Source organism: Lepidochelys kempii, chromosome 21 (genome assembly GCF_965140265.1).
Source record: "Lepidochelys kempii isolate rLepKem1 chromosome 21, rLepKem1.hap2, whole genome shotgun sequence".
Lineage (NCBI taxonomy): Eukaryota > Metazoa > Chordata > Testudines > Cheloniidae > Lepidochelys > Lepidochelys kempii.
The window spans coordinates 14124373-14147067 of record NC_133276.1 but is presented as its reverse complement, the minus strand read 5'-3'; the positions used below and the strand labels follow the sequence as shown (position 1 = coordinate 14147067).

General features: G+C 55.6%; 1 protein-coding gene across 10 annotated transcripts in view; it reads right to left on the bottom strand.

The window, feature by feature from the left end:
• The window catches only part of PPFIA4 (PTPRF interacting protein alpha 4), a 166066-nt gene that overhangs the window by 29884 nt on the left and 113487 nt on the right, over positions 1 to 22695 (bottom strand). For 9 of the 10 annotated variants that reach the window (XM_073320166.1, XM_073320174.1, XM_073320172.1 and 6 more), the window contains 12 exons: positions 21396 to 21527; positions 20392 to 20454; positions 18728 to 18819; positions 16789 to 16930; positions 15511 to 15716; positions 13852 to 14092; positions 12956 to 12991; positions 6385 to 6518; positions 5290 to 5456; positions 4203 to 4296; positions 3692 to 3773; positions 1983 to 2183 (listed from right to left, as the gene is read on the bottom strand). In XM_073320166.1, coding sequence (XP_073176267.1) covers positions 1983 to 2183; positions 3692 to 3773; positions 4203 to 4296; positions 5290 to 5456; positions 6385 to 6518; positions 12956 to 12991; positions 13852 to 14092; positions 15511 to 15716; positions 16789 to 16930; positions 18728 to 18819; positions 20392 to 20454; positions 21396 to 21527 — 1590 coding nt within the window. The remainder of the gene's footprint in view (positions 1 to 1982; positions 2184 to 3691; positions 3774 to 4202; positions 4297 to 5289; positions 5457 to 6384; positions 6519 to 12955; positions 12992 to 13851; positions 14093 to 15510; positions 15717 to 16788; positions 16931 to 18727; positions 18820 to 20391; positions 20455 to 21395; positions 21528 to 22695) is intronic. The other variant, XM_073320175.1, reaches the window with a different exon arrangement.

Genomic DNA, 22695 nt, shown 5'->3' with positions numbered 1-22695 from the left:
TGGGGATTACAACGGATGAGAAGCTGGATATGAGTCAACCATATGCCTGTGTTGCCAAGAAGGCTCACGGCATATTGGGCCGCATTAGTAGGAGCATTGCCAACAGATCGAGGGAAGTGATTATTTCCCTCTGTTCGGCACTGGCGAGGCCACATCTGGAGTACTGCATCCAGTTTTCGGCCCCCCACTACCGAAAGGATGTGGACAAATTGGAGAGTCTAGGAGAGGGCAATGAAAATGATTAGGGGGCTGGGGCACATGACTTACGAGGAGAGGCTGAGGGAATTGGGCTTGTTTAGTCTGCAGAAGAGAAGAGCGAGGGGGGATTTGATAGCAGCCTTCAACTACCTGAAGGGGGGTTCCAAAGAGGATGGAGTTCAGCTGTTCTCAGTTGTGGCAGATGACAGAACAAGGAGCCATGGTCTCAAGTGGCAGTGCGGGAGGTCTAGTTTGGATATTAGGAAACATTATTTCACTAGGAGGGTGGTGAAGCACTGGAATGGGTTCCCTAGGGAGGTGGTGGAATCTCCATCCTCAGAGGTTTTTAAGGCCTGGCTTGACAAAGCCCTGGCTGGGATGATTTAGTTGGGGATTGGTCCTGCTTTGAGCAGGGGGTTGGACTAGATGACCTCCTGAGGTCCCTTCCAACCCTGGTATTCTATGATTCTATGAGTCTCATCGCCCAAGTTCTCTTTGTGAATGACTTGCAGATGGCGCACCTCTCACCTCGTGTGGGGGTCACTGCTGGGGATGGCCGCCCCACAGGACAGACAGTGGTTGAACCCTGGTGAGAGAGTAGACAGCCACTATAACTGAACTAACATAAACTTACCCAGAGGTACTACGAACGGCTATACGTAAGAAAAAAATTCTCAAAAACAGACCAATGAGCAGGGGGTGAAACATCGCATGGAGCTCTGACTGTAGCCACACCTGGTGAGAAGGAACTGAGGGGGCTGGAGTGGTGCTGCCCTGCCCGGGGCACGAAGCGTGAGTGCCGCCCCTTTGGGCACTGCTGGGCAAAGTTCTCCGGCTCTGGTGCGCTGGGCATGCACACACCTAAGTAGCACAAAACAAAGTCAACAAAGGAGCAAGAATAGCACCACTGTTACACTACGTAGGCTGAAGCATATATCATTCCTCATATTCCAGAGGTCAGGAGGCCTGGATCAGGAAGGAATTTCACCCTTATGGAAAGTATCGGGCAATTGGCCAGGTACATCATGAGGGTTTTAGGTCTTCCTCTGAAGCTTCTGGCATTGACCGGAGATGGAGACAGGATACTGGATGGACCAGACAGTTTGTTGCAACATGGCAAGGCATATATGTTCCTTACAAAGCATTAATTCATCCTGGAACATGAGCACTGCTTGAACGTAGATTCCCAGACTTCTAGTACTTCAGCTTTTCAGAGGCTGAATGAAATCCAAACAGCAGATCCAGTGAGAAGATGACATTCACTAGGAGGGTGGTGAAGCATTGGAATGGGTTTCCTAGGGAGGTGGTGGAACCTGTGAGGTTTTTAAGGTCAGGCTTGACAAAGCCCTGGCTGGGATGATTTAGTTGGGGATTGGTCCTGCTTTGAGCAGGGGGTAACCTCCTGAGGTCCCTTCCAACACCGATAGTCTACGATTCTATGATTAGCACAAACCACTTTATCTTTCACTGGGAGGAAGCAGTCTGTTATAGCTCCCACTCCCATCGTCAGGCTGTTTCAAGCTGAAGCAATGGTCTTGTGAATTCCTGCTCACCTGCAAGTGAGCAAGAAAAATGAAACTCTGCTCCCTTCACAGCCGGCTCCACTGGATCATCTCTGGTATCAAGTATGGAAGAAAAACTGCTTTTTCCTTTGGAAAAGCTGGCAGGGTACACTGTCCTCCATATCGTCTTTCTCTGACAGGAGGATGGATGGCACCCCATAAACAGGGTCAGGGTCTCCGCCATGTTATATACAAGAATCTCTGCAGCCGTGAAGCACTTACCGTCCTCGAGGTGGGCGGAGCCGAAGGACTTGTTAACGACACCATTTCCTGAATGGCCAGACGCAATTTCAGCCGGTGAAGGGGGTTGCTGATGCCGATCTCTCTCTGGATCTCTGTATCGGACAAGGCAGACATGATGGCACCGCTCTTCACGTTGGCTCTGCAGGCTGCAACATACCAGGCGGGCATGCCCACCCACAGCTGGCAACACAGAGGAAAGCAGAGGGTTTCATATCAAGGTCAGGCTTGACAAAGCCCTGGCTGGGATGATTTAGTTGGGATTGGTCCTGCTCTGGGCAGGGAGTTGGACTAGATGGCCTCCAGAGGTCCCTTCCAACCCTGATATTCTATGTGCCCATCTCCACCTAGACACACACGTGCTAACAAGGGACACAACCGCCGAGACTGAGGGTTCAGCTCAGTGGTTTGAGCACTGGCCTGCTAAACCCAGGGTTGTGAGTTCAATCCTTGAGGGGGCCATTTAGGGATCTGGGGCAAAAATTGGAGATTGGTCCTGCGTTGAGCAGGGGGTTGGACTAGATGACCTCCTGAGGTCCCTTCCAACACTGATATTCTATGCTTCTATGATTGATCTTTTTGAATCATTTCATTAAAGCTATGTCCACATATCCCCAGACAATTCCCATTGCAATGACAGGCTAAGGAGCCTGGCTCCATCAGCATAGAGCTGGAGTCGTTCTATGCTCCTGATACTCTAGGACAGTGGTTCTCAACCAGGGGTACGCATACCCCTGGGGGTACTCAGAGGTCTTCCGGGGGTACATCAACTCATCTAGAGATTTGCCTAGTTTTACAACAGGCGACATAAACAGCACTAGCAAAGTCAGTACAAACTAAAATTTCATACAGAGAATGACTTCTTTATACTGGGCCATATACTATACACGGAAATGTAAGTACAATATTTATTTTCCAACTGCTTTATTTTATAATCCTATGACAAAAATGAGAAAGTCAGCCATGTTTCAATACTGTAGTGCCCAGGGGCTGTACCCAAGTGCCCCCCATCCCCGGCTGCGGTCCCGAGACCAGTGGCTCTCAACCTTTCCAGAATACTGTCCCCCTTTCAGGAGTTTGATTTGTCCTGCGTACCCCCAAGTTTCACCTCGCTTTAAAAAGTAGTGTGATGTGCCACTTTTGTATTTTTAGGTCCGATTTATGTACCGCAGAAGAGGGGAGAGGAACAGCATGAACACAAGGTCTATCGTGAGTCGCACAATGGATATGTTCCTGTCTCGAGCTGAGCGAATAAACAATTTCCCAGTTTGGTGGATGAACCAAAAAAAAACCCAAAAAACCAAAAATCCGTTTCAGGTTGAAATGAAAAACAAAACAACAAACAAAAAATTAAAGTTGGGTCAAACAAAACATTTTGTTCAACCTGGAATGAATTTGGGGTGTTTTTTTTGGTTTCGTGTTCAGGGTTGGGTTTGTTTTTTACCCCTTTTTATGTTCATTTTCACAAATCTAGCTCAACAAAATGAAGCTGTTCAATTAGACAATGTCAAAATGAAAGGTTACAGCTTCTTCCTCCTGCCAAAACTATCCACTGAATTCAACCCAAATCCGCAAATCATTTCGGTTGACCAAAACCTGCACTTTTCAGCAAATAAACTATCCGTCCAAAATTTTTCGCCCAGCTCTATTTGCGACAGTGTCAACCTCTCCACTAAAATGCCCAGCCTCACCTCCAGCCAAGAGACCACCGTCGGTCCATCCCACTGAGCAAAGGGCATGCCTTTCCTTCGAGCATCTTCCAAAAGCTCATGCCTGGAAGGAAACGGTGAGGGAAGAGTTAGGCACTGAGGGCCAGGTTCTCCACGCACACACACATTGCCTCTACCAAGTGCTGCAGGCTCACTACCTCCCACGCCTTCAGGCAACGTGGTGGGAGCTAAGAAGAGGGTGCTGAAGACAGTTATCTGCAAGACACAGGTACATATGGACAAACCCAGCAGAAGTACAATGGGCACAGAAGCAATCGCTACAGGCAGTAGGACACTGTACTTAGCAACACAATAATAGAGGTATGGCTGACTCAGGAAAGGGAGCGGTGACCAGATGTCTCGGCTCAGCAGGACCTGGGTGGAGAGAGAGAGACTCGGGATTCAGGATTCCCAGATCGGCCAAGCCTTGCTGCCAGCTTGCAGGACTCCCCCTCCCTGCCTCACACAGGAGCAGAGAAACAGGCATGCTTACTTCTTCCTCAGCCGCCGGTCCCTCTCTGCTTGGGCTCCCAGCTTGCCAAGTCCCAGCGAATCTTGTATGCTGAGCTCAGGATCGGACATCAGAACTAGGAAAGGAGTCAAACCGTTTCGAAGGTTAGACTAGCCATCGTCTAGTCCCCAGCTCCTGCCCCCAAGCAGTCACGGCCACCTGCCTAGTGCTGTGCCACGTGGGCACGCATGGCTCCAGCACAGGGTGACCCATGACAGAGAGGGCGACACGCCCACTCCGACCCATTTACAGTACAACAGATGCTACCCACCCCACAGTCTCTGGACCCTTTGGTGAGGCCAACCAAGGGTGTTTTTTTTTCCATCCAGTTCTTCCAGATGTCCCATTCCTTTTGACGTCAAGAGCTTTATAATTACAATAATACCGTACTTAGCACTTCCGACATGCTCTGCATTTCAGAGGGCTTTGCAGAATGTATCTAGCCCGGCAGCAGGGTAAGATTTCAGGAAAGCAAATTTGAGGGAATTAAGGCATCGAATGAGCGAGGAGCAATAGGAGGCAGCGTTAAGCTCTGACCTACACCCAACCGTTGGGCCCCGTCAATTCGGCGGGTATGGTTCTAGCCGGACAGCTCCACTCTTGTGGCTGCAGTTATCCTGCTATGAATGTGCGTGCGGCTACGTCTACACTCTTGCATGGAAAGGGGAATAAGCAATGCACCTTTATATCAGTATAACTGTACCCACACGAGGGGATATACCGGTCCTGCTAGAACACTAAAGAATCACCCACCCTGACAGACGTCGCTGCCCCTGCGTAGAGGCCAAGCCGAAGTCAGCAGCTGTAGCATGGCCGTGCATGCCCAGAGACTGTAAGGACACAGTCCTTCAGAGCAGGGCTAACTGTTTAACAGAGACCTAACCCTGCCTAGAACAAGGCTTGGTTCCCCACTCTGCACCTGCCACGCAGACAGCAGCCCCCCCTCTCCCCCCAGTCTCTCATGCTGAATCCCAAGCAAGAGAGACAGCCACTCGGAAGGTGCTTCCCAGGGCCTGTCACCCCACATCACACCCTGCCCTTCTTTACAGGGGAAGGAAGAGACTCAGACCGTGGCCGGTGGCTCCGTCTCGGCTCAGCTGAATCAGACGGCCTTTCTCTTTCTTGCCGAACAAGCGCCCAATGGAAGATTTGATTCCTTTTCTCTTGGAGCCTTTGTGCAGGGAGTCCTGGCTGCTGGTACTGCTGCTCAGGTTGCTTGTCTGCTCCTCCAAAGAGCTAAGAAAGGGGGCAGGGGGGAAGAGAGAACAGGCAAAACCTTCAGATTGTTCTTTATTTGGAGCAGCACCAAGTAGCAGCACCCGGAGCAATGAGCAGGGAAACCCAGACGTCCCCCCCAGAGCCTGCTACTCCCCCAAGGGAGCAGTAAACCTTCTTTGTGTTTACACACCACGCACTCCAGACTGCACACACAGGAACTGAGCAGTAGCCATGCACGGCCAGCCTCTGGCACTGCCGAGCAGTGGGGGAAAAGAGATGCTGGCCAAGGACGCACACAGCAAACCGCCCGGGTCCCACGGTTATGTGCCGTGGGAAGACAAAGAGCCTTTGGTTCCAGAGGGGGTAGGTCCCTCACACCTAGCGCTTGGCCACCTTTACCATCCGCCCTGGCTAGAAGAGAACATATCCTCGCTGTTCACCTCCGTTCCGGGCTAACTCAACGGAGGCGGTGAACCGAGCCTCATCTGACACGGTTTCTCCGGCGATCTGTGTTCGGCCGGAGGGATACAAGTTGGGAGCCATCGTCCGTCTTCTCATTCCCAACCACCCTCGCCTCGGAACGTGATGCCTGGCGAACCCCGGGTTCCAAGCAGAGTGGATGAGGTCAAGTCGCTGAGCCCTACTACTTGGGAATTATCATAGGGTACGCACCACTCCCAGCCTCTCTAGGCTGTGAGGGAGAGCCCTGAGTCACCAGTATGGGCCCAGTCGTCTAGCCCAGAAGCCCAAAGGCCACCATCCACAGCCTTAGTCCTGCCAGATCCCTGCTCAACTATGACATCAGGTCTGGTGTTTAAAGCATCTGGTGCCTTTATTATTTCCATCCCCATGGCTTGTAGGAGGGTTTCCCTGCTCCACCACACACCATGAGAGGTGGCGCTGGCAGAGTGCATCTGCTTGCCAGGCCCCCTCCTGCCCCCCGTACCTTTTGCCATCCTCCTGACTGAGGGCAGGATGCCCCAGCTTCTCCAGCCGCAGTGTCCTGGGTGAGGAAGGAGGGGAAGTCTCACATTTTATGGTGGTTTTATCTTCTCGGTTCTCATCCCGAGCGGCTGGCGACTAAACAAACAGTGGAGCGGTGAGGTTAAACAGCAAAGATCCCTGCCTCCAGAGCTAACCCGCCTCTAACAGACACGCCCAGCCCCAGGAGCAGCTAGCCAGCCAGTGCCTTTAAAAATGAAGTGAGAACAGGGCCTCAGTGGTTTTTGTGCGCCACGACAGCCTCTTCTCACAGCATGCCCCGAACCAGAGCCCAGGTGAGGGCCTGTTCCCAGACCAGCAGGGGGCGACGTGCCCATAAAGGGCAGAGAGAGAACCTGATAAGAGTGGGGCGTGGCAGAGAAAGGAGGTGCCCTTTTGGGTCCCACAATGCTGTGCGGGAATGAGCAGTCTCCCTAAATTCCAAAGGAAACATGCCCATGTCCTAGCCTTGGATTCAGCCTGCACCCAGCCCCCGGAGGCCCCGTGGGCTAAAGGAGCAGACGTCCGCTGCAGGGATCCTACAAGCGGTGGGCACCAGTTAGATGAGTCGGCCCGACATCTTTGCAGCTCCCCACTGGGCCCAGGCAATAACCTCGCACTGGCCCGGACACCCTCCCACCCCATGGCACGACGGCCCAAATCCACAAAGGTGTTTGGGCTTCTAACTTCCACTGACATCAATGGAAATTCGGAGCCCGAGTCCCTTCATGGATCTGGGCGAAACTGCCCCAGTTTTGGTTGGGTGCCTGTCCTCCATGGTGAGGTCGGGGTGTTGAGGGGGAAGGGAGGTCGTTCCCTCCTTGACTAATGCAGCGATGGCTTTTCTGGCTGGCCGATCTGTATGCAGGCCTCTGGCCCCACACGCTCCGGGGCTAGAGGGACTGCATGAGTGGGCATCAAATGGGAAAGAAGCTACACGTGGGAGCGGAGCGTGTGGACAAGTGACACCGTTGGTGCCGGGATCTGGGTTGGGGCCACGGTCGAGGCAGAGCAGCAACATCCGCAGCTGGCACATTTGAAATCCTCCTGTGGCTGCTTCCTAGGAGGCATTAGCAAGGACTCCACCCTGCTTGCATAGAGCTCTTGGTGTGAGTCGAGAGGAAAACACAGCTCCTGAGTCTGCCCCCGTATCCATGCCAGGTGGAATGCTCTCCCCTCGGCACAGATCCCTGCTGGCACTGAGCCTGACACTGGGGCACCTGAAGGACCACGGCAGAGATGGCAAACGGGCTTCCCTGCACCATACAAAAGACTTGGCTCTGGAGCAGGGAGATGGCCACGGATGCTGGCAGACATCATAGAATATCAGGGTTGGAAGGGACCTCAGGAGGTCATCTAGTCCAACCCCCTGCTCAAAGCAGGACCAATCCCCAACTAAATCATCCCAGCCAGGGCTTTGTCAAGCCTGACCTTAAAAACTTCAAAGGAAGGAGATTCCACCACCTCCCTAGGTAACGCACTCCAGTGCTTCACCACCCTCCTAGTGAAAAAGTTTTTCCTAATATCCAACCTAAACCTCCCCCACTGCAACTTGAGACCATTACTCCTTGTTCTGTCATCTGCTGCCACTGAGAACAGTCTAGATCCATCCTCTTTGGAACCCCCTTTCAGGTAGTTGAAAGCACCTATCAAACCCCCCTCATTCTTCTCTTCCAGAGACTAAACAATCCCAGTTCCCTCAGCCTCTCCTCATAAGTCATGTGTTCCAGTCCCCTAATCATTTTTGTTGCCCTCCACGGGACGCTTTCCAATTTTTCCACATCCTTCTTGTAGTGTGGGGCCCAAAACTGGACCCAGTAATCCAGATGAGGCCTCATCAATGTCGTATAGAGGGGAACAATCACGTCCCTCGATCTGCTGGCAATGCCCCTACTTATACAGCCCAAAATGCCATTGGCCTTCTTGGCAACAAGGGCACACTGTTGACTCATATCCAGCTTCTCGCCCACTGTAACCCCTAGGTCCTTTTCTGCAGAACTGCTGCCTAGCCATTCGGTCCCTAGTCTGTAGCGGTGCATGGGATTCTTCCATCCTAAGTGCAGGACTCTGCCCTTGTCCTTGCTGAACCTCATCAGATTTCTTTTGGCCCAATCCTCTAATTTGTCTAGGGCCCTCTGTATCCTATCCCTACCCTCCAGCGTATCTACCTCTCCTCCCAGTTTAGTGTCATTTGCAAACTTGCTGAGGGTGCAATCCACACCATCCTCCAGATCATTAATGAAGATATTGAACAAAACCGGCCCCAGGACCGACCCTTGGGGCACTCCACTTGATACCGGCTGCCAACTAGACATGGAGCCTTTGATCACTACCCGTTGAGCCTGATGATCTAACCAGCTTTCTATCCACCTTATCGTCCAGTCATCCAGCCCATACTACTTTAACTTGCTGGCAAGAATACTGTGGGAGACCATGTTAAAAGCTTTGCTAAAGTCAAGGAATAACACGTCCACTGCTTTCCCATCATCCACAGAGCCAGTTATCTCATCATAGAAGGCAATTAGATTAGTCAGGCATGACTTGCCCTTGGTGAATCCATGCTGACTGTTCCTGATCATTTTCCTCTTCTCTAAGTGCTTCAGAATTGATTCCTTGAGGACCTGCTCCATGATTTTTCTAGGGACTGAGGTGAGGCTGACTGGCCTGTAGTTCCCTGGATCCTCTTCCTTCCTTTTTTTAAAGATGGGCACTACATTAGCTTTTTTCCAGTCATCCGGGACGTCCCCCAATCACCATGAGTTTTCAAAGATAATGGCCAATGGCTCTGCAATCACATCCACCAACTCCTTTAGCACTCTCGGATGCAGTGCGTCTTGCCCCATGGACTTGTGCTTGTCCAGCTTTTCTAAATAGTCCCGAACCACTTCTTTCTCCATGGAGTGCTGGTCACCTCCTCCCCATGCTGTGCTGCCCAGTGCAGCAGTCTGGGAGCTGACCTTGTTCATGAAGACAGAGGCAAAAAAAGCATTGAGTACATTAGCTTTTCCCTCATCCTCTGTCACTAGGTTGCCTCCCTCATTCAGTAAGGGGCCCACACTTTCCTTGACTTTCTTCTTGTTGCTAACATACCTGAAGAAACCCTTCTTGTTACTTTTAACATCTCTTGCTAGCTGCAACTCCAGGTGTGATTTGGCCTTCCTGATTTCACTCCTACATGCCCGAGCAATATTTTTATACTCTTCCCTGGTCATTTGTCCATTCTTCCACTTCTTGTAAGCCTCTTTTTTGTGTTTAAGATCAGCAAGGATGTCACTGTTAAGCCAAGCTGGTCGCCTGCCATATTGACTATTTCTACACATCTTTGCTCAGACGGCAAAGTCCGGGGCAGGCCGCACAATGGAACACAGAGGCACAGGTGGCTGCAGCCTGTGGGCCGGTGCATGCAGGTGTGACGGGCATGCGTGCAGCCAGCACGCTGCCTGCACAACCAGCAGCAGGAGGGAACGCGCAGGCAGGCATGGCAGCTGCACTAATGAATGCAGGAGTGGCAGCAGGACCATAGATGCCAGGGTTGGGAGAGAGCTCCTGTGTCCTCCCGCCCATTCCCTGCCCCAGTGCAGGACCGTTCTCTCACACTGAAGGGCTTTTTCCTTTCTCCTCGCTGATGACCCTAGTCCGGGGGGCTTGACTTCCCTCAGCAAGACGATGAACTGTCCAGGTGCTCTGGTTGTGAGATGTGTCTGTCAGAGCTACAGGCTGCTCTCCTGGAATCTCTGAATCTAATGGTGCTTCCTCTCTTGTGCGATAGCCTCTGGCAACGGAGACCCCGGTATCATCCCCTCATGGTTCCCGTTGCCCGCACGCTCGGCTAGTCTCTCTCCACAGGTCAGGCCCTCAGGCTCCTCTCGCTGTTGCTGCCTTTCCTTGGATTCTCTCCAAACACAAACTGAGATTTTTCTGGAAGTTATTCTAGAGTCTGTGCACGGGGCAGGACGTCAGAGCATCCCTGGAAGGAGAGCCTCATTAGTTGAATCACACAATCGTAGGACTGGAAGGGACCGCAAGAGGTCATAAATCCTGTCTTCTGCACTCATGGCAGGACTAGTCTTGTCTAGACCATCCCTGACGGGTTTGTCTACCTGCTCTTAATAAAAACAGGAAGAAGGCAGGCGGTGCATAGTTCCCAGAGGAAGGCTGGTCTGGTGGGCAATGCATGACCCCAGCACCTGGGAGACCTGGGTTCAAATCCCTGCTCTGCCACAGACCCTCTCTGTGACTTTGGGCTAGTCACTCAGATTCTCTCCCCATCTGTGACTGCAGGATCCCACTGTCCCAGAATGGCAGTGGACACGGGGTCTGGATGCGGAGTGAGTAAGCCCAGAACAGTGACCAGTCTCCTCCCAGAGCCAGGGGGCTTCGCAACATGTGGGGGTCCAGCAGTTATGCCCATGCACAACACCTGGCTATCCATCCAGAGAGCAGGACTGGGGCTAGCCTGTGACAGAGGGCAAATATGGGCTAGCAGATGGAACAGGCAAGCCAGTGTGATTCTGCACTGCACCTAGACAAGGGCAGAATAGCCCCTCTCTGTCCAGGAGCCTAAGCTCTGCCTTGCTGCCTGCCCCGGACAGGAGTCTGCTACTGTGTATATCAGCACCTCCGGGCCTCACCTCTGCCATCCGTGCTCCTGACTTGTACGTGGCCCCGCTACACTGTTTCTTGGGGCAGGGGACCTTGTCTCTCGGAGCGTGTCTACACTGCAATCACGGGGTGTCACTGCAGCTCGCCTGGGCTAGCTTTGATGGAGCCAGCTCTGGTACGGGAGCAGCACCAGGGGCGAGCCCTGTGAGTCATTACCCAGGGCTGCAGGCAGGCGTGTGCACACCAGCTGCAGGGCAGAGACACCCTGGGCCTGTCCGTCAAATGCCTGGGACACTGTTGTTCAAATACCCGGGCAGGGCAGTAATAAGGGCTAATGCACTAGCCAGGCTGTGCTCACGCTCCAGCTGGCTCCTTGACTCGGGACCTTCCTCGCTGTGCTCTGAAAGTCACCGGCGTTGCTCTGGCCCGTTGCTTATTATCTCTTCCTTCTTCCCGCCATGTCCGTTTTAACTTTTGGGCCCGAGCGCCTCTCACCGGCCATCGCTCAGGGTTTTCCCTTCAAAACCCATCCCGGCCTCGAGCTGGTTCCATCCACGCACTCGGAGCTCTCCCGAGCTGTCGGCACCTAGACTGGGATAAAGTGCCCTCCTCCTCCACACTGCCCTCTGGGGAACCCCATGCACCAGCTGCTGCAGCAGGAACGGCTCGTGGGACGAGGCCCACAGGCAAAGCCAACCAGGAAGGGTCTGAGAGACAGGCAAGCACCCCGTCCGTGTCCGAGGGAGGGGAGTTTGAACATAGCACCAGGCTGGGCTGTGCAGGACATTTTCTCCACAGCAACGAAGATCTGTTCGCAGATCAACCACACTGCTGTGCTCTGTCCAGCAGGCCCTACCCTACGGAAGAGCGGGGAATGAAGGCTGATTTCTACGCTGCTGTCCTTGAGCTGGCCCTAAAACAACACCGCCCAGCCACAGTCCCACAGATGCCAGCGGGCTCCCAAGGCCACTCCCCGCCACCGAACGCCCCCACGGGCTGGATCCATCGACAGGTGCTGCTCGTTATCCTAGTCCTGGCCGTCACTGACCTGTCGAGCAGCATTCAAAGCATGCCAAGACCCCATGGGCCCAGGCGTCTGCCCGGAGAGTCCTGGGGGTGGCTCCAAGCGAGCCCAGGGAGACAGCCAGCTCCTCGGCGTAGCGTAGGAGCTGTGCACATGCGATGAAAGTTGGCGTACACACGTATCCGAGGCCATGAACTGTCCGGGACAGCAATCCAGAACCCCGGTCCCCAGGGATTTCTCCCGGGTAAGCGGTACTGCACAGTGCCTCTCTTCACACAGAGGGGACGGCAGGGGCCCTGTCTGCGTACGTGTTACGTGACACAGCTCTTGGCTCGCATCCCAGGCAGCACCTGGCCCCCGTTTCTCCCCACACACCTGGGCTGCCCGCAGGACACTCGTTTCTGTGCCGCAGTGATGTGTGGAGTGAAAGGGGCAGCGCTGGACAGCGGTGATCGGAGCTGCAGGCGAGTCATTCTGCTGTCTCCTGCGGACGTGTCTGAGAATGGCTGAGGGTCACTCCTGTGTCCCACGGACAGACCCTGGGCCCAGCCTGATGGGATTTGGCCTTTCCGTTAGGAGCTCCATGCTGGAAAACGTGGAGAGGCAGAGTGGGTTCCGACCACTTTCAGCACACCCCTCTGTCTGACCATGTACAGATATTGCAGCAGCACCCGTCAGGATCAGAGCCTACTGTTCCAGGTGCCGTACAAACGTATGTACATCCCAGGGCACAGCCCCAGCCCCATATTGCTCACAATCCTTCCCCCTGACCAGTTTTCATTCCTCAGCATACAAACACACAGGAGCAGCTCCCGCGTGCAGTTCAACAAGTCGACAGGCACCGCAGCGGGGCCTGGGACGGGAGCAAGAGAGAGAGTCCAAGAGCCAGAGGAATTAGAGAGTGACTCACAAGCAGCTTCCTCCGGTGCTTCCGTAAGTCACTGGGCTGGTTGCAAGAGGCAAACAGAAAGAGACACAGAAAGGGAGGCAGTTAGCTGAGAATTCCCCTGCGGGCAGAGCAAAGCGACAGAGGTGCTGACTGCAAAACGCCCACCCCAGACAGCCCACAGAGCCAGGTGCGGGCCCTGGTGAGAACCCCGCTATGCACGGCTTTCCCTAGGGCTGGGCAAATCAACGCAAGGAAACGGCAACAAACACACTGGGCTTTCAACACCCCCCGCACTCACACACCCGGCTACCCTCCCATACGCCCCCGACAGCTCTCAGACCCCCACACCGCCCTCATACACCCAGCCCCTGCCCAGTTCTACACACAACGCCATCCTCACACCCAACCCAACTACACCCCCCCTCAGGTCCCTGTCCACCTGCCCAGCCAACACTACACCTCCATCCACACCCCTCACACACATCCCTGCCTGGGTACACCTCCCCCGCACCCGCCACGTACACTCCCACGCTTGGTACACCCACCTTTCCATCCAGCCCCCCACCCGCCCCACCTTCATTCACACATCACCCTTGTGCCCTCGTAACTGACCCTGCATTCGCCCCCTGCATCAGCCCCCGCCTCCTCCAGGCCTCCTCGTGCCCCCCTTTCCACTGGGAACAGCACAGCAGAGTTGCGCCGGCCAGGAGCAGGCGTGCGAATGAACGCACAACGGGCCATGAAGTTCCAGTGAGCAGCATCCAGAGGTGCCACCTGAGGGCTCAGAGACACCCTGCTCTGCCCCCCCCCCTCAGGCAGGCAGGCAGGTGCTATGTGGGGAGATCCCAGAGCGGCGCCCGCGGGCCCCTGTGGGTTCAGCGGCCTTGGCTGGCACCAGCGCACCCCGCCCGGCTCACCAGCGTCATGATCCCCATGCGGTCCAGGTCCTGAGCGGCGCTGCGAGAGGACAGCTTCGGGGTGGAGCGCCCGCTGACCGGGGGCGAGGAGCTGGCCAGGGACAGGGCTGTCAGGGAGGTGGGGATGGAAGCCCGTTTGCGGAGCTGCATCAGGTTCAGGCCCTCCATGCTGCCACTCGTGACGCGGGTCTCCAGCTCCTCAGCGCGCAGCTCCGTGGATTCCTTCTCCTCTTGAATCATCCTGAGGAATTGCAGACGGGGTGAGGCGTGGCAGAATTCCCGCTTCCCCGCCGACGGCCCGGTCGCCATTCCTGGGGGTCCCCCGGCCCGCCTCCTGCCTCCGCGGCTGCCAGATTCCAGCGGCCAAACGGGATGGCACCACAGGGCTCTGCCCCCCAACTGCAGTGCCAGGAGGCCCCTGTCCCCTCTCAGGGAGGCTGCATGGGGCCCCCTTCTCCACTCCAGCAGCAGCAGCCGGGCCCTGTCCCTCAGGAGCAAAAGGGATGGCCCTGGGGCCCCCCCAAAGACCAGGCGGAAGGAAGGTTGTTCAGGAGCCCCTGCAGTGTATTTTGATATGAACCCTTCCCTATAACTCCAGCACAGCGGGGCTTCGTCTGCAGGCTCCCAGGGCTTTTCTAAGTTAAAAATGTCACACGAGAACACGCCCCAAGGAGCCCCTAGAGGATGCTGCCCCACGATGCTTCGTCTCTCCAAATCATTCCGGATCTCAGCCTTCCATCCTTCCCGCCCGCTGGAATGCCCACGCCATGGTCCTGAGGAAGCTCCAGCTGCTTTCGTCCACTCTGGGCCGCACAAGTACCCTGAGCTGAGTGACGCGGTCTGCTGGGTTTGCAGCGGATCTCGGTCACCAGAGCAGGGCAAAGCAGCCAGAGGGTACAGCTAAATTCCCACCCCGTCCTCCAGAATCCCCTTCCCAACATTCCCCTGCATGCCCCCAAATTCCCCCTTCCCTCCTGCCCCTCCCGACATTCCCCTGCATGCCCCCAAATTCCCCCTTCCCTCCTGCCCCTTCCCACATTCCCCTGCATGCCCTCAAATTCCCCCTTCCCTCCTGCCCCTTCCCACATTCCCCTGCATGCCCGCAAATTCCCCCTTCCCTCCTGCCCCTCCCCACATTCCCCTGCAGGCTCCCAAATTCCCACTTCCCTCCTGCCCCTTCCCACATTCCCCTGCATGCTCCCAAATTCCCCCTTCCCTCCTGCCCCTCCCGACATTCCCCTGCATGCCCCCAAATTCCCCCTTCCCTCCTGCCCCTTCCCACATTCCCCTGCATGCCCGCAAATTCCCCCTTCCCTCCTGCCCCTTCCCACATTCCCCTGCATGCCCCCAAATTCCCCCTTCCCTCCTGCCCCTCCCCACATTCCCCTGCATGCCCCCAAATTCCCCCTTCCCTCCTGCCCCTTCCCACATTCCCCTGCATGCCCCCAAATTCCCCCTTCCCTCCTGCCCCTTCCCACATTCCCCTGCATGCCCCCAAATTCCCCCTTCCCTCCTGCCCCTCCCCACATTCCCCTGCAGGCTCCCAAATTCCCCTTTCCCTCCTGCCCCTCCCCAAATTCCTCCTGCCCCTGCACCCATATCCCCGGCCCTCCTGCCCCTCACGGCTGCACTCAGAACCAGACACTCCGCAGATTCTACCTGATCTCCTCGTTGATGGCGTCCAGCTGCTCCTGCAGCATGATGGCCAGGGTCTGGGCGTCGGAGTGCCCACTGGGGGACAGCACGTCCATGGAGCTGAAGAGCGCCTCGCGATCATCCTCCTCCACGTCCGAGATTTCCAGGTCGCTGTCGAAGGTGTGAGACACGGTGGCCAGGACGCCGCCTGGCTGGGCCTGCTCCCAGTCCTGAGAGACGGCAGACCCCACACAGGTCACTACTTCCCCACCAAGCAGCAGAGGCCAGGGCCCAACCCATGGGAGTTAGGCTCCTAACTTTGAGCAGCTGGGCCAAGCCATCAAGGTGAAGCAGCCAGCAACGGCTCCCCTTGAGTAGGGGCAGGGTCTGCTCCCTGGCGAGGCGTCGCCGAGTGCCCCTCATTCCTGTGTGAGCCCCCCTCTCACAACTGTGCCAGGAGACTCTTGTACACAAAGGCACCAACACACTGCCCTGCAGCAATCTCAGAGCTGGGCCCCGGGGAGACGGCCCCCCATATGACCCCCAGACCCTGGGGAGAGCCTTCCCTCTCAACCTGGTTCCTGGGAAGAGGGGCCCCCAGATTTGGGTCCCAGGGCAGGGGGCCCCCACACGCACCCTAGAGCTGGGCCCCGGGGAGACCCTTCCCTCTCAACTTGGGTCCCAGGGAGAGGGGACGCCCCCTTAAGCCAAGCTGAAGGGAAAGCCCCGCCCCTCAGTGCTAAGTCCCATGGAACAGGGCCCCCAGGTGCCCCAAAGCCTGATCCTGGTGAGAGGATCCAGGCCCTCCCCATTCCCCAGGGAAATGCAGGAACAGAGACACTCTGCTCAGGGCAGTGCTCTCTATTCACCAAGGGCCGTAAGTGCACACCGGCCGGCTCCGCTGACCCTCGACCCCCCATGCCAGCCCCGCGCCACGTGCGTGTGCTGTAGTGTAATGGCACTGTGCACCCACTTCACCCTGCACTTTAAACCAGGGAGTAAGTGCTGGCCTGGCCACGGTCCAGTCACTTCCCCACACAATAAGGAACCTCTTGGCTAAGAAGGGGGTTTAGGGCAGTAGCCCTGCAGCTGTCCCTGCCTAATGACCCCAGCAAAGCCCCCCTCATTCGAAAGGACACAGGCAGCTGCCACAGCTGTTTCAGTTGCAAAAGATCCGTAACACACTCCAAGCCGCCGGCGTAACTGGAGCCTGCATGCAGGCCGGCCACTGCCCTCGGAGCCGCTGGCTGGAGATCAGCCACGAGCCACACTCGGAGCAAGGCCGACCCTGGGGAATTTTACCTTGGGGGCTTCTTCCCGCAGAGCTGCAAACCGACCCTTCTGTGGCCGGTGCAGTCCAGGAGGCGTCCCGAAGGTCTCGGCGGGGGCATGAACCCCAGTGCTCAGGGGGTACCTGAGGTCCGTGGCGCTGCCCACGTGGGACCTACGAGAACAAGGGAGAAGAGCCACGGTGTGAAATGCTGCGGTTAGGACAGCACAGGCGCATCCCCTCCTGCCCGGGACGAGCTGGCTCATGCGGCAGGCTGCTAAACCCGTCCCCCACCCCACAGGCCGAGCCGGTGCGCTCCGTGTCCGGCCCGGGTTTGCACTGAAGGGAAGAAGAGATGGAGACGAGGAAGTCTGAGCTCCCGGGGCTGTGACCACCTGATCTGAACTGACAGTGCCTGCTCAGGGCTCTGGAAGAAAGTGAAGCCCCTACCTCACCGTCTCTAGATCCCAGGGAAATTTCTCCCCACCCCTGACTCTGGAGAGGCAGTTCCACCTGGTGGGTGTGAGCAAGAACTAGTGCAGGTAACCAGCCAACCTGTGATGCAACTGGTACCCAAGGCCCCGCTCCTCAAAAATATTTAGGAATCTAACTCCCACACAGATCAGGATCTGGACCCAAGTAATGGCCCATGTTTTCTTGCACCTCCATGTGCTAGGCAGTACAGGTACCAACCACCTGGCTAAGAGAACCGAGCCACTAAGAAAAAGCCCTGCAGTGTGTTTACTCATTCCCCTGTGAGCCCCTGAGTTCACACAGTTCTCATCCGAACTCTTGTGATCCTCCCGACAGGACTCAAGCCCCCCAAGATCCTCCTGCAGCCTTCTCTTCTCCATAGTTCACTTCAGCCCATCCCCGTGGTGAAGATCTGCCACTAGAGCTGGCCGGGAAGTCATCTGCCCACCCAACCCCCAGCACCACCACCAAAAAGTTCAACAAAACCAAAACTGTTTCCTTTTTGTCAATTTTTTTTCCTTCAGCCTTTTTGTGGGGTTCATCGAAAAGCTGAAAAATTTCAGTTTAAAACCAACCATTCGGGGCAGGGAGGTTCCCACAAATGGACAGGTTTTATTCATTTCATTGGAAAAACCCTTTTGGATAGCATATGTTTGAGCCACTCTCCCCACCACGTTCCATGGGACCCCGGCGGGACTTCCGCCCTACGCATTTTCATTTTGGAAACGCCTGACACCCCATTCAAGCTACCGCCACGGAAAGGGAATCCAAATGCCGTTGGGTCTGACTCAGCAAACTTCAGGGCTTCCCCTCCCACTCCCGCAGCCCAGCGCTAGTCTCAGCTCAATCTGCAGCTTGATCCTGCCAGCCCCAAAGACACCGGCGCCGCTCCTAAATCACCGCTCACGGTGCAGGGAGAGAATCCGAGAGAGCAGTAACCTGAGCACGCCCACGGTTCAGGTCTATGGCCCAGTGTGGCAGGCGGGGCTGCTCTGCAGCGCCCCCTAAGGGACCTTGTGCGGGATTGCAGGTGTTCGCTGCCTTACTCTGTAAGTTGTGGCCACCGGCTTGGAGCAGGGTGACCTAAGCGCTGCGGGTCTCTCTCAACAGTTGAACAGCATCATGAACTCAGGATTCGGCTGTCTGCATTTTTAAGTATGGGGGGAAAAAATCCCTCAAATGCAAGCACTTAATTGTAGTACTTGAGGGTAAAGGCCTGACCTGTCCCTGAGATTCTGGGCTAGCACTGAGGAACTCCTCCTCTTCCCAGTTCCCCCAGCTCTGCCACTGAGAAGAAGCAGGCCAGCCTTGCTGGCCAGTCTGCTGGCTGTCTCGCTGGTAGCCTGGTCTGAGCGGATTTTCCCGGAGCCAGGGAGGAAACCGATGGCTCCTGCAGGGGGGCAGAGAAGGCCTGATAGATCCTGTCACACCCAGGAAGTTGGCATGCAGTGCACACGGGGCAGCAAGACAGTCTGTGGCCAAGCCCGAGGTCCTTACCTCGTATGTACGCTGTCCGCAAATGTCCCGCTTCTTGTCTTTAGCTGGTCAACCTCCGACCTCAGTTTGTCAATTTCATCTGACAACCTTCTCTGTTCAGAGAGAGACGGGACGGGAGGTTAGTTTGTACTGAGCAGCTCATCTTTTGGGGAATCTAGTTTCTCTACAGTTAAACCTGTTTTAAAATATCACACCCGTCCCAGGCTCTGGGCGGTCTTAATGTGTCTGGAAAGCCACGGGGAATGCAGGCAACGGTGATGCTGCTGCTAGGGCCTCTGCAGGGCCCGCTAGGTGTGTTACAGGGGGAACAGACAGATGTGTACACAGGGAAATGATGGGAGTCTGTTGCTGGTTTGTTACACGAAGGAGAACTGACCCCACTTGGATCTCCAGCTTTCGCTCCACGCCTTGCCATGTGAAGGTTTGCACTTATCCCAGCGAAAGGGCTGACAGCAAGGAATCTGCCCTGGCAGCCAAATCTGCCTCTAGCCCAGCTCCTCCCACTGCCAGCTAGCCAGCAGCTCTCTCCTAATCAGAAACTTGCATCTGCACTAAGTGGCCCCATTATAAATTAATAGCTGCCAATGGAGAGGCCACAGCTAGGCAAGGAGGCATCACAGACTGGACTGGAGCCAGGAAACCATTATCGCCGCCTGGCAAACTCCTGCCTTCCCAGAAGGCGGCAGCCACATCCCATCAAGTCACTGCTCATGAGACTAGATGCATCAGCAATGACTTGACGGGGGGCTAGTGTAAATGGACGAGGACCAGGTGACACCATCGCACCAGGCTCCAGTCCCGTGTGCAAACGGATCAAAACTTGGGTTTCTCCAAATGCTCCTTCCGCCAAGCACAGAGCACCATGTCAGTTCCCAAACATCTGGTTCCCTGCACCGCCCTGAGCAGCCATAGCCCTGCTAGCGGGAGATGCCGACAGCTAAGGCCATGCTCACACATCCCGAAGGGTCAGGGCGCAGCAGACAGCATAAAAGAGGAAGGGCTAGCTGAGAGCAGCCCAAGGATAGTTATGAGCGAGGCCCGGGGATGAAAGCAGGGCTGCTTAGACCCCGCACTGGCTTCTCAGCAAGCTGCAAGGGAGAGGCAAAGTCCTGCTCCTCATCTTCAAGGCCTTCTGCAGGCCGGGCTGAGATCAATTGTCACTCCAAGATGGAGCGAGCTCCTAGGGACCAGGCAAGCTGCTTCCCTGGCAGGCAGCCCTGAGTGTGGAACCACCTTCAGCAAGCACCAAGATAGTCCAGGAGACTCACTCTATGGAAACTTCACCTGCTTAGCAGGGCTTTCCCCAGAGCCCGCGAGTTATTCTGCAAATCCCCCTCATATAAACTAGGAGGAAGGGGCAGGGAGCAAGAATCAGCTGGCCAACTTTATGCTCCCTTTGGAAGGGGCATGGTTACCCTGGGGACAAGCGCAGGATAAATCTTGAGACAGCTCAGACTGGAGAGAATGTGCCTGTTAAATAATACCAGGGGCTGGTGGGACTCGCAGCTTTCACCCACGCCACGGCATGGCATTATTTATGGGACTCGTGCTGCTGGGCGTTTTGGGATCCTGGCTCTTGAACCCATAACCAGGGTGTTTTCAATAGATGTGGCTGCCACGGGCACGGGACTGGGAGTGAGGCAGCCCCCCGGAGCGGCACGTACCTTGTCATGCTGCTGTGCCTCGATCTGCTTTTGGGTGCTTTCCAGCTCTTGCAACAATGTATTCTTAAACATAAAAAGAGAGAGAGAGAGAGAGAGAGAGAGTCAGTTTAGCTCAATCAGTGGACATGTGCCCACATGGTCGATGAGCCTCAGAGGGGGCCAGGCTGATGGACACCCGTCAGAACAGAAGGTGACGTTTTCCAGACTCTCAGCTGGCAGTGATTGGCAGTGGGAGCCATCGCACGGACAGATCCACCTTGGCAATAACTAGCTGTGGCATCAACCATCTGCTTTAAAATCCCTTCCTCGGGTACCCGCAGCTGCCGCAAAATGGAATGTGAATAAACAATATCTGCAAACTTCGCAGCCCTGCCCAAGGCCTGCCCCAAGCCATGAGAAGAACATCTGATGGGAAGGGACCTCTGAGGCCATCGAGTCCAGGCCCCACTATCACAGGCCTGTCATATCATCCCCTTCATAAATTTACCAAGCTCCATCTTCACACCAGTGAGGTTCCTTCCCCCACTGCTCCTACAGGAGAAATATCCCCCAGTCCTGAAGCGAAGGGCGAGCAATCCGGCATGCGCCACAGACCACCCCCCACATACACACACACGCACACCATGTGCCTCATCCCTGCTCCCCACACTGTGGGAGTCTCGCCTAGCTAGCCTGTAAGCTCTTTGGGGCAGGGACCTTCTGCTCCCTGGCAGCGTCCTGTACAGTGGCCTGCAGATGTTACCGCAATATGGACAATAGCGAGTAACACTGAATCGGGACTGCTTGTGACCAGCCTGGGAGGCAGCAGGTGAGATTTGCAGAGATTTGCAGCACTGCCCAATTCCCAGTAGAAAGGGACGACCAATCCCACAGTGGGGTTGGAAATCCGAGTCCTGGTTTTTCCAGCCCTTCCGCCCATCTCTCCCCTGTGCAGAGGCTGCAAAGCTGTGCTCTCCACAGAGCCGTCATGGTCTCCTCTTGCCCCTCACCCTGCAGCCTGGTACCTTTTCCTCCAAGGCTGCCATCCGCTCCTTCAAGTGAAGCTGCAGCCGCTCATTGGACTCGCTCAGCAGCCGATCCACCGTGTCAGACAGCCGCTTGTTATGCTCCTCGTTCATCTTCTCTCGCTGCCGGGCCTGCAACGGCAAATGGCAATCAGCAGTCTGAGCCCCTGGAGCTGGGAGCGCTGGTAGGATGCTTTTCAAATAGTTCTTTATCCGAGTTGGGAAAGGCCTAGCCCATCTCCTGGCCACCACAGGCCCCTACCCAGCACTGGGACTGCTTCCAGGCCATCATTTGGTGCCTGTAGGATTTAGCGAAAAGAACCTATTGAATGTGAACCTGGTTGAAACTGCTGCCATATGGTCTCCCTGAGCCTGCAGAGAGCATGACCAGGCATTACCTGTCCCACTGATTTCAATGGGGGCTGACTCTGAACCCTAATGATGACATGTCACACAACATGCCAACACTGTTAGCTATTTCACTGCTGGTGAATTAAGCACAAGCGCCCGGCTTCCCCACTGGTGTTGGATGCAGTGGTGGATATTGGGGGAGCTGGTTGCTGTCAAGGGGTGCGGACCTAGGAGTTCAAGAGACCCCCCCAAAATTTCTAATGACTTCCAGCCTTACCCACCACGGGGAATGAAAGAGGAGATGCACCCCATGTACACCTGGTCCAAAGCCTCTCAGTTCCTGGCTGTCAAAATGCCCCTGCTGCCTTCTCCCCAAATTGCCAGCCTCCCCTGAGCACTCAAGTAAGCAAACCTGCCTGGGTGCCAGTGACCCTCCTGAACAGTGCTGTGGGCACGGCTCGGCTAGGGGGCCACATTCACATGGTCATTCCAAGCCCCTGTTTTCAGACTCTCACTAACCGTCGGAAATAGGTGAAGATTCAGGTTGAAATTCTTCCAGGCCCAAGAGCAGGATTCACACAGGACTCTGCTGGGCTGGAGTCAGCCAGTTTTGAGTTACCAGAGCAGAGAATTTATTTATTAGTATGCTTTAGCTCTTGGGGCGTGCAGAAGTGCCTGCGTTTCCAGGCTTTCAAACGTGCGAGAGCTGACTGGGTTCTTCGAAAATAACAAGGGGCAGAGCCGAGGCGCACCAGGAGATTATCACGAACATCAGAGGATCACGAGGACAACCCAAGGAGAGCAGCTCACCACTCCACATGCTTTAGAAAGGCGGGGCGGGGTCCTGATCCCCACCTGGGGCCCAGAGGCGGGAGGCTCATTGGGTCTGAGGCCATAAACAAGTGTCTCAGGCCGTTCATTCCTGGAGAAGTGGACTCTTTGTAAGTCG